The sequence below is a fragment of the Meleagris gallopavo genome, chromosome 16, assembly GCF_000146605.3.
Source record: "Meleagris gallopavo isolate NT-WF06-2002-E0010 breed Aviagen turkey brand Nicholas breeding stock chromosome 16, Turkey_5.1, whole genome shotgun sequence".
Lineage (NCBI taxonomy): Eukaryota > Metazoa > Chordata > Aves > Galliformes > Phasianidae > Meleagris > Meleagris gallopavo.
Window position 1 is genome coordinate 4270370 of NC_015026.2, and position 14521 is coordinate 4284890.

Below are 14521 nucleotides of genomic sequence, written 5' to 3' on the forward strand. Positions count from 1 at the left end.
GAGATGTGATTTTTGCTTTGCTTTGCAGTTAATACTTTAAATCGCTATGAATGTCAGTATTTAATTGCTATGAATGTCTAATCACCAGTGCATTTTCTTTTATGGCTATCTGACCTCTGAATCTAACCTACATTTTCAGAGGTGTAGACTACTTTAACAGGTTCCAGTAACAAGAGACTAAGTCTCTTTCACTCCAGGCTGCATCCATGCCCTGCAGTGCTCAGTGTTATCCCTCTCCTTAGGGGTTACAGCCTTGCAGAACTGAAAATTGCTGAACACTCTTCATCATCTTCTGAGCAGAGCTGGCCAGTTAAGATGAGTGAGGCACAAAACCCTTTTTAAAACAGAATGACTGATTTTTCGCTGGAGCAACTGAGGAACATTCACGCAAGTCCTTCTTCCAGCTGCACCATCAGGGTGACAGCTGCCAATCAAAGGTAACAAATTAGAAAATAAGGAGAGGGGGAGAATAGGGCAAATCAGTTAGATAAGGTTAATACAGCTGGTTAAAACACTGATCATCATTCGTTGACCTGAAAAACCTGAATAACGTCTGCTGGGCTATCTTCTGACTTGCAAGTTTTCTCAGTCTGTGGATCTTGGAGAATAGAACTTTCACAAAGGTAAAAGCTGGTAAGGAGAGGCCTTGGGTCAATGCTTCCAGAGGCTGATCAGCAGCTGAAGTCATTGTTTGAAGGGCTAAGGGCTGGATCACGTTCTTTGACACGACAGTAGAGTCACTTCAAGCAGCAATGTAAAATCTAATATGGTTTGTAAAAAGTTCTGTTAAAATGAGACATCCTACAGTTAGCTGTAAATTGGTAATGGGGTGACTGCTATACACCTCAGTGGTTATTTAAATATCATGGCTTATGTGTTAATTGCTTGAATCTTTTTTTCCTTCTAATCCAATTTTTTAAAGTATTCGAGTACATAGAAATTGGTCAACATAGTCTTTTGAAGACCATGTATTACACTCTGTGTATAGACATCTCTGGAAACCATGTGAGGAGCATGAAAGAGGTTGAATTCTCTAATTTCTGTTGTGGAGGGAATAGATGGAACTCATTTATGAATATATAGCCAATTGAATCACATTCTCTGACTAATCTGCTCCTCTTCCGCTAAGCCATCAAATTTCCTGAGCCTGCATGGAGACTGGGAAGAGTGATGGGCCCCACCTTTCTGTACAGGGCAGGAATTGGTCCTAGGATTTGCAATAAACAAAGTTGCTCCTGTTTTCAAATAAATCTCTGCTCAGCTGCTGCTTGATGGGGTGGGAAAAGGCCTGTGTTAAGATATTGAGAAAGTGTAAAAATGTTTAAATAGCTGGAAAAATTATTTCATATCCATGAGTAGGAATAGGCACCTGATACCAGGCTTCATGATGCACTTGAGTGCATCTGAGAGACCAAAGGGGAGGACCAGTCTTCCCATGTAGCGGAGTTGGCAATCAGATCTCTTTTGTATTTTTCCTCCTTGTTTGCTGGAGCAAACATCATTTTATTATTCTGTCTACTCAAATTCTTTTGCTCATTGTATATTAATTTAAATGAATGAGTTAATGAGAATTTCTCTTATGCATCCATTTAATTTCCAAGTGCAGCAGTGTATGTGTAATTGCTCAGCTGAGCTCTCATTTTGATGTACTTGTTTCATTTTCAAGTAATAATTTCAGCCCTTTCTCAGGAACAAGGACTGCTTTTCCCTCTGTGCTTATTTCTGCCATAGTACCAATCATTTCTATTTTGTTTTAATGATTCTATTTTTATTTATACCTCACTCTATGCTTTGTGTTGAATTTTGCTTATAAATACGCCATATAAAATTTGCTCTATCTTGGAGGTTTGTGTGAAGCTATAAGAAAAGCAATTTTTCAGAGGAAAAAAAATAATGGTATATTTTACCTGATCAACACAAATGGTTTGATATTTTCATAGCAACAAAATGTTAGTGTTTTGTTTCTAGGGAGTGACTGTATGACAATAAATCTAACTTCTCTATGAGGTCTGGACAAAAATCAAATGGAAGTGTTCTTCATCTCCATGCATGAAAATGAAGCATTTGGTGTGCAGAAGTCTTCCAGTGCGCATAATTCTATACATTTTATATCTCACATGTTTAAATCATTACACAGTCAAATCGTATGTTATCATTTGATAGACTGAGATGAGGTGAGTACAGTCACATCCTATCATGTATAGTGACATCTTATCATGCAGCTGTAGGAGCAAAACCACCTTTGGACCACACTTACAGCCACTTGGGAAGGGAGACCAGAACCTATTTCTGTACAGGTGGTTTCAAGGCGTGTTCATGAGATGTAGCATTGTAGCATGTACTCAGTTATTCTATGTATCCTTTGGGATAAATGAATCTTATGGAAATAAAGGTTTACAAGGAAATTAGATATACTCGTTTATTCTAAGTCTGTACTATTTATTACTAAGGAAATTATTACATCTTTGAAAATTGATGGCTGTTGAACTGCAGCTTTTGTGTAAGTGCCTTTTTATGAAACTGTCATTGTGCAAATACAGTCTGATGAGATAGAGAGATAATTGCTGGCTAAGCTGCATTGCTGAGAATAACAGTTAATTACTGCTCTAATTTGCTGGGCTAAACTTTTACTGACCCTCACTGATTTAATCTGAAATAACATTACTCTCAGTATTTTGTTAATAGGAATGATGATTAACTTTAAAAGAATGGACTTGGTAAATGGCTTTTCTTAACTGATTATGTTTGGCATCAGGTCATCCATCACAATGTATTGTTTCTGCCCTCTCCTCTACTTTTTTTTCCTTTTCATTTCTTCATATGAATATATGAATTCAGTTATGGGATTTCAAGGCTATATTTTCAAATGAAGATGTTTTGTTGGTTAAAAAGTAAATAAATTCATGCGTAATATATTTTTTTATCAAGAACCAGTAAGAGTCCAAATACTTACTGGTAGTACGCGATCTACACACAGTGAAAGAAAATATCTGATTCATTATTCATCATCTTTTAATTATCTGTTAACATAACATGAAATATCATCATCTGGTGAACTCTGGGTTGCATTGCTTTTAAAGAGAGAATTACGATTCATGGAGATGAGTGCCAGGACAGCCTAGTGAGAGTGGTGCCGTGAAGTCTAGCTCAGTTCTTCCATTTAACCCATGCTCCAGGAGTTCTCCTTTGGTGGAGTATATTGCAAAGGGTCGTGTCTCTGCTTTTTCTCTTCCTTTTGGTTGTTCATTATGTGACAGTAAGCCATAGCCCAGCTGAGAATCAGTCCTATATTTCAGTAAGGTGTTTAATGATGGTGAAAGGTTACACGCGCTATTGATAGCAAGTATCAGATGGAGAAGGCTGGGATGCTACTTTCCAGTGTCAGTATTTCCGGCTGGATTTTTGGTAGCTGAAGATCCACGGATTATTTCTAAAGGACCTGCAAAGCACAAACGATTCTGTACTCTGTAAATTTAACTCTGTAATTCCAGGATGTGACACTGGGGGCACAAATGGAGACAAATCAAAACACGCTTGTAAGGCAAAGCACAGTCCCTTGTGCCTTATATATTGAAATCTAAGCTGCAGCTGCAACTTTCTTAACAAGGTTTGTTGTACAAGGCCCCTGAAATGTAATGAGCGCTCATCTTTTATGCGTGGAGCTGAACGCGCTTAACTTGTGAGGACAGGAGTTCTGTTGTTAGCCATTCTACATGTAAGTCTTTTTCTCAAAGGAACTAAGAAGATTGGCATCTAAACAACTTTGCACAGTTCTGCTAGTGAATATGCGCTTCGTATTGGTAGGCAATCTATGTCAGCTAACTTGAGTACTCAACACCTTTCCTTCAGGACTCATACAGTTGTGTGGATAGAAAGAGCACAGCCAAACTCTCCTATTTGAGTGCTTGCTCCATTCTGCATGGGCATCCCCACCTTTGTAGGCTGCTTGGCGTCCTGAACTCCCACTGGCTGTGAGTGACTTATAATTGAGTTCCATTATGGATCTTGGAAGAGATCTGTTGCTGTCTGTATGGAGACTTGTTAAAAATCTTTCATGTTCCTACCAGTCTTAGATCAACTCTGTTGTTTATATTGATATGTTTAATATGAATCTATAGAAGTCATTGATTTGTGTGGTGTTGTGCCTTTTTAGGAAAGAGCTATATGCATGGTGTTGTAAAATGCAACTAATAACAAATCACTGGCATTAGAAACATCAATCTAAATAATGTTTTGTCATTTATTGCTATTCATGATGAGGTTACAGCAGCTCTTTCTTCAAATATAGCAATATTGTGCAGGTTAAGCAAGAGAGCTTCAATTTTCTTCACAATGTATTGAATATTGAGCAGAAGTTTGATTTTTATTGTTGTTTTTTTTTTTTTTTAATAGCTGGAAATGAGATACTCAATTTACTACAGCAGCACAGTATTTTCTGTACATAGTATGACAGTCAAATATGGAAGCATTTCTAGAAAGAATTACTGTGCCTGCAGGGACCTTAGCTTAGCAGTTTGAACATTTCCTTTATTTAAGTTGTTTTCCTTCAGATGTTCATTGTAAGTCAGAACCATGCATAAAGATATTTTGCCTCTACTTAACTAAGGAGTGGTAATTTGAACTACATTATTTCACACGAAAAAAATAGTTTTACTGCCTGGACAAAAGTCTCAGTAATTTGAATATATGTAGGTAAAGCTTTTCTGCCCAGTGTATTATCTGCATTTGGAAATAGTGCTTGGCAAATGTCTTGATGTGTGACATTCTTACAGCTAAATGAATTGATGCCTCCTTAAGCAGAGTGCCAAAAAGAAAATGTAGATTTACCTCAAAGATGTGGAACAGTGTGGGTGGTGTCGGAAGAAGTGCAATTTCTTGTCTGCATATGTTACCTTACCTTACCTACCCTTCATTGTAGTGTGCAACTGTAAATGCTCATGTCCTCACCTGGTTAGCATGTTGCTATTGTAAAACTGGTCTGCCTACATCTGAATTCCACATCCTTCCTCACCACCTTGTGTTCCTTTTCATATGGATGATGTTCTTTACTCATAAGTGATCTGAGCTATGATTATTCAAAGGATCTGAAATGAGTATCAGTGAAACACTACCCTGTGTTGGTACTTGGGCTATGTTCTGACCAGTGAGTTTCATCCCAAGATACAGTCAGCTACCCTCTCAGCTCAAGCTAAGTTGGTATGAACATGTTGGTGTAGACCATTCATCTCAGAAATGTTGTAACTGAAATTGCTTCTGATCTGCTGCTATTAAATGTACAATGCAAAACGATAATCACTGTGAGCCTGATGGGCTGATCGCTCTGAGAAAGCATGTAATTCCTATTAGCATAACAGACAAACAGCTGTTGGTTTGCCCAAGAGGTCAAAGGTGCCTGAAGAGGAAAATAAAAAGATGATAAGCATAAATGGCATTTCCCTGGAGTACCCTCTCTTCAGATTTGATTGTATGTTAAAGCAGTGGAGCACACTTAGTATTTTGAAGCACTTCTTTCTAGGTGAATTAAAAAGCAGCATGCATGCATTTGGATAAGTAGGTGATTTTTGTGACTTTGCTTTCCAAAGGCATGTGAATCAAGTTCACACCTCTTCTTGTTTAGCACACAAACCACCTGGGAAACCAAAAGGCGTCTGTCTTCCTGAAGAGATCAAGAGGAATCTTGAATCTCACATCTTATCCTCATCTTCCTCCGTTGCTTGGATATCTCCTACAAATCTTTGTTGCCATGGGGAGCTGCTCTGAGTGGCTCTTTGAACTCCCTTTATCCTTTCTCTTACAAGGTTTCCTTCCCATCTGTCTGTTTGTCCTCTCAGCTAGCCTCATGCTGGATTTCTCTCTTCAGTCCAAGGAGGCTGAGCTGGCGTGGGGTTGGCCAGTCCTACAGTCCTGGCTTATAGTGGAAAAGCACATGGTAAAAATTAAACTGGCTTTACTTGCTTAATATTTCATACTTGCCATTTGGTGAAAGGGGGTGGTGGGGGAGGTTGTTTGTTGCCTTCATTTTTACTTGATAAGTGTAGATGTATGGAAATGACTTAGTTAATGGTTTTCTGGCATCTCATCCCAATACAAGTGAGAAGTATATTAGCATTCAATTAAGACCAAATGTTTTCAGATATGGAAATGATGTCTTAAGACATTTGTATTGATATTTAGTTATGCATATATTTCTATATAATGTAAGGCTTTTATGCACAATTATGCAATACGTGCAATAAGTAATCAGCCTATTTAGCTGCCAAAAAATGACAAATTGTTACTGATTCTGGATTTAAGACTGGATTCTTGGCTATAACAATGGAATCATGGTTGAGTGAAGTTGTGATTCTGCTTACTAGGATTATTAAGTTTGGATGGTATAGGTTTTAATGTTCCTAATAGTAGAAATGAAATGAAAAATCTTTCTGTGAAATTAATTGCTGCATGAGCTTTAAGCAAATGGATATGCAGAATTTTCCTGTGCAGTACTTGTACCAGGTAAGGTACAAAACTTTGCCTACTTGTCCTTAAGTACTATAAACCTTTCATTCTGAACCAGTTTTCTTATCTGCTGCATGTGTAAGGTACATATCTAAATTACTCTGTGATATTACCTTGCAGTGAAGGAAAATGGTTTCTATGTAAGATATCAAAGAGCTGGAATGGAAGTTTGTCCTACTGATGAATTACTGCATAACTTTGATTCTTCTAAATTTCTATAAATAATTCAAGCAATGTTTATTTTTGGTTCCACAGCAGTAATAATGTAAACACATGAAATGTTACCATTAAACTGAAAAAAATATTACAAATTGTCCGCTTACTTTAATCTATCAGATACCCAAAAACATAAGTGGGTTCTATCTCAGCATATCCCATGGATAGCACACAGTAAATTGTGTGCATGTTTAAATATTTGGCTACAATAGGATGATATCAATTAGAGTGGCTGATTTGGGGGAAAAAAAGCCAAATTAGTCTGATGCCATAAAAAGCTGTTAATGAGAGAACAGTTAGGCACTGTACTTCTTAAAGAACCTTTTGGGCTATAAGATTTGTAAGACTAAATTCTTAGAATGAAATCTTACCTGCTGAAAAATTTAAAAATATAGACTAGTATGTTGAAAAAGGGTTGTTGTTTTTTTTTTTTGGGGGGGGTTGGGGGGCGTTTCCTTTGAAATTCAGATGTCATCATATGTGTCAGATCCATCTGCCTGCACCGAAACTTGGCTGCCAGTTTCTTGTTTACAATCAGCTGGTTAAACCATGTACAAAGTTGCTATCAGTAAGCACTGTCATTAACAATGAGATTGTTCTCAACACTTATAATTAGAAAAACCTATCTCCTCCAAGAAATAATATAAGTCAATTTAAACTAAATGCAGTGCTTCTACATCCATTGAAGTTCCCCAGATTGCCCACAAATCAAGAGAACCTCATCTCTGATAGCCTTATGGGAGAAGATGTAGTTTTAACTATATGAATTAATTGGTTTGATAGATAACTCTCCATAGGTTATAGATTGGATTTCCACATAGCCCAGCATGTTGTTTTGTTCACAAAGTATGTAGTATATGAATACCAATACGAAACAATGTGAATATTGGAAAATAATGCACTAGTGTGAGTATGAGAATAGAGATGTTGGGCTTGGACAGTCTATATTCAATATATATATTTTTAATTTACCTGTTTTTTAAATTTATCTGTGTGGCTCATTTGGCTAGTATCTTTCACTTATCCTTTGTCTTTATGGTGTTTTATTTCTAGAGGAGTTATGAACCACTGATGCTAGGAAAGGAAAGTTATTCAGACTTTTCCCACAAGCATCTGCCATTATCTCTGCTGGATTTCCTGCATTTTCACCAGGCTCCTTAAATAAAACCACAATACTTACGAATTTCATTATTTTAATCACCTGACCCCAAAGATGGCCCTCTGGTTCCCTTTCTCCCTCCATCAAGTGCACTTTGAAAGCCTTGGGGTAAAATTGTGGTAGCTGAAAACACTTTAAGACTTTCTGGTTTCACTTTGGTGTCTCTTTCTATGTCATTTTATAGCATCATTTTTTATGAATACTTTTCTTCAACCAGCTAGCTAACCTGCACAGAACCAGATCATCAGTTTATTCTAAACTTTTTATCTGCAGAGCAACATGATAGGACCTCATTTACTTCTTGCTCTGCCACCACAAATTTCTTGTCATGCCTTGAATGGGTACTGTTGGCAAATTAATGTTTCCATCCAGCAAAAATCTTTCACCAATGTTGCTGGAGAATCTTCACAGTTGTCTTCTCTGTCTTTGAAAAGTCATAAACTTTCTTGATTGCTTTCAAATAATTCATAACAACTGTTTGAAGGGTGTTCACCCATGAGCTCTTGAAATAAAATCAGGTGTTCCTTGAGGTGGAAAATGTATGGCGTGCCTAATTTTAAGTCATTTCCCCATGGAAAACCAGGTCTTTCTAGACTGTTCAGAAGAGTATCAGTTTAGTGCTGACTAATTGCATAAGTAAGGCAGGAGGATACTGGTTGTACAAACCATGAGAAAATCAGACCTAAATTAGATAAATGGCAAAACATTTATCTGCATTCGTTACAAGGGGGAGAAGAGAAATAATACTCAGCTGTGATCTATAGCATAAAATATGTCCAATATTGCCAAATAGTTTATATGCTTAATATCTCGTGGGTAAATCTTTATCAAATGACATGAAAATCTCTGTTGGTTCACGTTGTTTTTTTAATTAGGCACAGTCACAACCTTGTTGATGTCATTTCAGTTTTTGAAAACATTTTTCCCTTACCTGTTTTCATGGTGGAATGGGAGCTGAGGCAAAAACTCCAGTTTCTAATGTTTGCACAATCTGTGAATGAGATCCCAGATGGTGTGCTCCAGCCCAAAGAACTGGAGCACTGATCTCTGTGCAAAACTAGTCATCTTCTGTAATTAAGTTACGCGTTCACAGTGTGATGGCATGTTGAGTTACTTTAACTTCATTAGATGTAACGTTGTATTGTTTGAAGAGTGTGAAGAATTGAAAATCAGTGAACTCTGCAATGATCTTTAGAAACCCAAATTTTCATGTCTTACTATTTGTTTATTTGCTATTCTGATACAGCTAAAACTAATGGTGACTGTTGAATCTCACAGCTAGCCCAAATGTGCCAAAAAGGCAGTATAAAATGAAATCGATACAATAAAGAAAAAATAACTGTTAACTAGCAACATTCTTAGGATAAAACCATGACCTGAAAATACAGAGACCTCTACAAAATAAATTCCTGCAGAGGCTCCCTTGGGATACGAAGGAGAACATGCTTGATTAAGCTGGTACTAACCTTTCACAATCACACTTCTCTGATATTTATTCCTTGAAATAATAAAAAGGGACATGTCAGCTATGGGAAAGCCATAATGTACTCCATTGCTTGCTGCTGTTCTTTTCTAACTTGAGCGTTCTTCTCCTAGAGCAAACTTAAAGTAAGCCCTCCATTCATTCTTTTTGTTGACCTTTATCTTGTAGTGGCTCTCCATTTGCACAGTTAAATGACATGGTGAGAAATTTTCCATCCTTTTTTAGCTCCGTCAGAGGGCCCTCATCTTCTCAGTAACCAATGATAGAACACAAAATCTTTACAGGTATACGAACACAGATCTGGAGAATATAAAATCCATCCTTGTCTGTAGAGCCTCTGCTCTGCTGAATGCTGTTTTGCTACATGTGAAAGAAGTGAAAGGTCCTAAGGAAGGAAATCTTTTCTTCTCTTTGTAATAATTTTTAAATTCCACAGTCTCATATTGCTCTGCTTCTCCTAAAAGTACATAGTTTTGTTTAATTTCCCCTCAGATTGCTCCCATGGTGATAATGGAGGAGTTTTCTCCCTAGGCACCTCTGTGATGTTTGTATTGGGAATTGCATATTCTATACTCTCTTAATGAACAGAGGCAGGAATTTAATAACATAAGAGTTTAAAAGTGCGTGGGGTTTCTTGGAAGGAAAGCTTTTTCTTTCAGCTCCCTTCAGTGTTTGCATTTACTGAAAATTTTGTATGGGTTTATATGGAATGCAGATCACATGGATGTGAAACCTGTTATCAATCACAGCTAAAACACAACTCATTTTTCATTACATTGGGATCATTGCATCATTTCAAACAGTCCAGGAAAAAATAGTACCAAGATAGTACACTGGGAGATACATTTTTCACCTGCATTTGATACTGGTAAAAATAATTTCCTTCTCTATATTTTAGATGTGATGTTATTTGATTCAGCTTAAACTCATGACTGATCACCTGTTTTCAGTTTTTTTCAGTCTCCATAAACATGCCAAATAGATACTATAAGTCATTAAACAGGAAACAGCTTCTTCTGTATATAGTAGACTTAGTACCATGTGCCTTAAAAGTAATATCAAATAGAATATCTGAGTTACAGAGGCATAAAATAAGAGAACAACCATTATTTTTCTGGATCTCTTTGAAGGATACAAACAGAGAATGAAGCAATTGACATACCTTTAAGGTCCTACCTGTAGTCTCTGTAATAAAAATCTTTATAACTGAATATAATCATTCTGTAGATTGCTTTTTAAATTGCATTCCGTGTTATTTCTTGCTTCTTGTCCTAATATTGTTAAACATAAATTTGAAAAGTCCCTCAAGTGGAAAATTGATTTTTGTCTTATGTTGACCCCTATTTTGTTCTGATTTAGCATTGTATTTTCATATTGCAAAGTAGTATGGTATTTTAGATAAGTGTTTTTTTAACTAACCAACAATTGCTGCTCCTTCCCTAGCAGCCACAGTCTGCTGGCAGGGCTAACCTCTGCTGTGACAGCAGCTGTGAATCTGTCCTGTTCATCTCATGGAAAAGGTAGAGCAAGGAAACGTAAAACATTGTCATAACAGCTGAAGGTGTGCTTTTGAGAGAAATATTCACACAGTTGATTGGAATTAGGGAAGTGAAATATGCAATTCTTATGGTGATGACAGAGTTATGGTTTGTGTTAATTAAAATCAATGTAGCCTAATATATTCATCAGTGAAATAACACAACTAAAGAGAACTGTTCTAAACTAGAGTCTGTTCTATGCATAGGCGTAGGAATGTTGAAGAGCTGACCTGTAGTGACAATTTTACATCATATGCAATATTCAGAAATGATGTTAAGTGAAAAGCATTTGGAAGATTACTTATTTCTTGTGTGGTACACGCTGGGAGGTATTTGGCTGTGAAATGTGCGTTCATGTGCAAGAGAAGGAAACACAAAGTTTTCATTTGGTCTTTTCTTTCTTTTTTATTGCTTCTTTGTTTATATGGCAGTGTTTGAATCCAGCTAATTTGGGGCAGGAAAATCAAGTCACTTGGAATAAAAAATTATTTAATCTCTTCCACAACTACTTCTAATTAAATTTTTTCTAACTTTTCCTGGCTTCAGAATTTTTTTCACCATATAATTTCAATCTTTTCATCATTTTGATCACAGTTTGATGTTAGTTGCTTGATTTTTCACTAACATTCACGTTCGCAATTATATGAAAAAGATTCATGCAATATGGGTGTGAACTTTACCGAAATGCTCCATTTTTAGTATTTCACTTGTTTTGTCCAACTCCTAGGAGTCATTGTTTGAATTTAATTCCATTTCAGCCTTTAATGTGGATGCTGATAGCTTGCTGATTTTCACTGGAGTGACATCCTGTTAATTCTTCATTGGGCATCAATGGACCTTGTGACTTGAGTGGAGCACGAACAGTAGTGAACTTATGAGCAGTAGTGAACTCAATACATAGGGATAATAAATGTAATTCTGTGGAGTTTTATCAAATTCAACCAAATTGGGCGAGCCCATGGAGATAAAGCAGCTCTCAGATAGTAGGTTTAGAAGTAACAGAGCTGCTTCATTTCTGTACAGCATGTGTATTGGAATTTAGTTCCACTATGACTAAAACTTGCTATGAATTTTTTGTGTCAAAGTCTGATGAATCTAAAGTTGAAGAGGAGATGTTTAACACTGAGTGGCTACCTCTGAGGAGCTTGTGCTTCCTCAGTAAGTAGTGAATTCAGTTGTCTTCAGGTGACAAACCTATTGGAAATATCTTCTGTAAATATCAGTTTGTCACTCTTTTGTAAATATTTTAATTAGCTGTGGAACTCGCAATCAACCTTGCTTATTAATGGTCTGAATATGGTAGAGCACAGTGAGTTCTTTAAACACAACAGAAGTTTGGTAGCTGTGGTGGAGTTAAGAGTTAGAAGTAGAGATGCACTTCTTTTTAGGTTTGTCCATAAGTTGTAATCTTTCAATGTATTTTGTATTCTAGGATGTGATGTCAACATTCTTCCAATTTGGGGCTTCTATCCAGCAGGAAGCCATCGTCATGCTTAAGATCATGCAGGATTATGACTGGCACGTGTTTTCTCTGGTAACCACCACCTTTCCTGGGTATCGAGACTTCATCAATGTCATTAAGACCACAGTGGAAAATAGTTTTGTGGGATGGGACATGCAGAACATCATCATTCTTGATACTGCCTTTGGAGATGCCAAGACACAAATTCAGCTGAAGAAAATTCATTCATCTGTCATCCTGCTCTATTGTTCCAAGGATGAAGCTGTCTACATACTAGATGAGGCTCGCTCGCTGGGCCTTACCGGGTATGATTTCTTTTGGATAGTTCCAAGCCTGGTTAGTGGTAACACAGAAATTACTCCCAAGGAATTTCCTTCGGGACTCATTTCAGCATCTTATGACGAATGGGACTACAGTTTAGAAGCTCGGGTGCGGGATGGCCTTGGGATTATTGCCACCGCTGCATCAGCCATGCTGGAAAAGTATTCCTTCATTCCTGAAGCAAAAACTAGCTGCTATGGTCAACTGGAGAAAAACGACCGGCCATCTCACACTTTGCACCAGTAAGGTTTATTGTCTTTTTTTTCTTTTCTATGTAACCTTGGTAATTTTCCATTATAGTAGTATTGTATGTCTCTTGAAGGAGAAAAATAGTTTTTGATAATGCCATCACACCCCTTTTAAACAATGAATTTCAGCTGTTCCAAGGGAATGTGCAGTAAGAACTGCTACATTGCTAACTGTATGCATGGAAATGATATGTGCTGTTGAGAATAAGCACTGAGTCTGATGTAGAAGGCAATACAAATTGATTTCAGGTGGTATGAAATTAAGTTAATAAAATAGTGCCATTACGTACCTGAACTGTGAGGTACATTACCAAAATCTATTGAAGGCTTTGCCTTTGTTACCAGGACTCTTCAGCAGGAAGATGGTAATGTTTCAGAAGAAAAGTGATGTGTAATATTAAGTAAGTGATCCTGGATATTGTAGAAGTATTAGATTAGTTATCCAGAGTATTAGATTAGTTATCCAGCTTTTACTACCTAATAACTGAAATCTCTCATTTCTTCTTGTGAGCATTTCATTTTTGTCACTTCCTCTAGAATAACTGTAAAACTTCATCTGCATAGTTCAAGTTGGTATGGATGTTTTCTCAGAGCAGTTTGTCATATGGGAACTGGTAAGGTTTAAATCAGGATTCCTTGTTATTTATTTATTAATTTTGTCCTTTTATTTATCCCCTTTGGATGTAGTACTCCTCATTACTTGTATCCCAAATGTTGCATAATATTTGCCACACAGAAACAATTTTTTTTTAGCTGATTTTTGAGAGGAAGTAAAAGGAATCTTGCATATTTTTATAGCTCTTCACAATCTCTCCTAGGGATATCACTAAGCAGCATTTATGAAATTTGTTTTGACTGAATATTGCAGATGCAGCTCTTTATAGGAAAGGAGGTTGGAATTGCCAGAAAAAGAAAAATCAGTGACAGCTTCATATGGAGTTTTTGGGATGTTTTTAATCTTCTGAGATGTATGTGCATATTTAGTTTGGGAGTTGATTGCTGTATGGTGTCCTGGAGTGGTTATTTTTTTCTTAGAAAATGACATCTTTAAGATACAACATGCTTCAGAAACTCCAAATATTGCTGAGTAAATGGATTTTATCACTTCATACATGTAGTGCATAAACAGTAGGGCCAGACTTAGGGAACTGGTACAGCCCTCTTTAGGTATAACTTCCACTAGGTAGGTGGAAGTCATACTTTAAGTATGATATAGCCTCTTTAGATATGACACTTCCACTTTTTTTTCCTGTGTCCCAGCTTTCCTATCTCTAAGCCTTTAAAAGCCTCTAAGCTTCTAAAACTGTCCAAATTCACTGAAGGGATTGCAGAAGATCTGCAACTCTTTCTTTGCTACCACTCGTTCCCCAGGAGAATGCCAGTAGGCAGTTCTGTGCTGGCTCGCCATTCTGGCGTGGCTGCTGTAGAGCTGTAGCTGGCCACCCATGGCAGGAAGCAGTGCTGGGAGGACTGTCCTACCCATACCATGGACCCTCAAATTATGCACTGGCTGAAAGATAAAATTTAAAGCAAATAGTATCCCCTTAACTATGTTCTGTGCTTTAACAATGTGATCTATGCAAAGAAAAGCCCACT

General features: G+C 37.0%; 1 protein-coding gene across 1 annotated transcript in view; it reads left to right on the forward strand.

Annotated features, from left to right (window-relative positions):
* LOC100549076 (glutamate receptor ionotropic, NMDA 2A-like) overlaps positions 1-12923 on the forward strand; it is a 93670-nt gene extending 80747 nt beyond the window's left edge. The window contains exons 10-11 of the mRNA XM_031555775.1: positions 5799-5929; positions 12327-12923. Of these exons, the coding sequence (XP_031411635.1) occupies positions 5799-5929; positions 12327-12923 (728 nt within the window). The remainder of the gene's footprint in view (positions 1-5798; positions 5930-12326) is intronic.
* The last annotated feature ends 1598 nt before the right edge of the window (positions 12924-14521 follow it).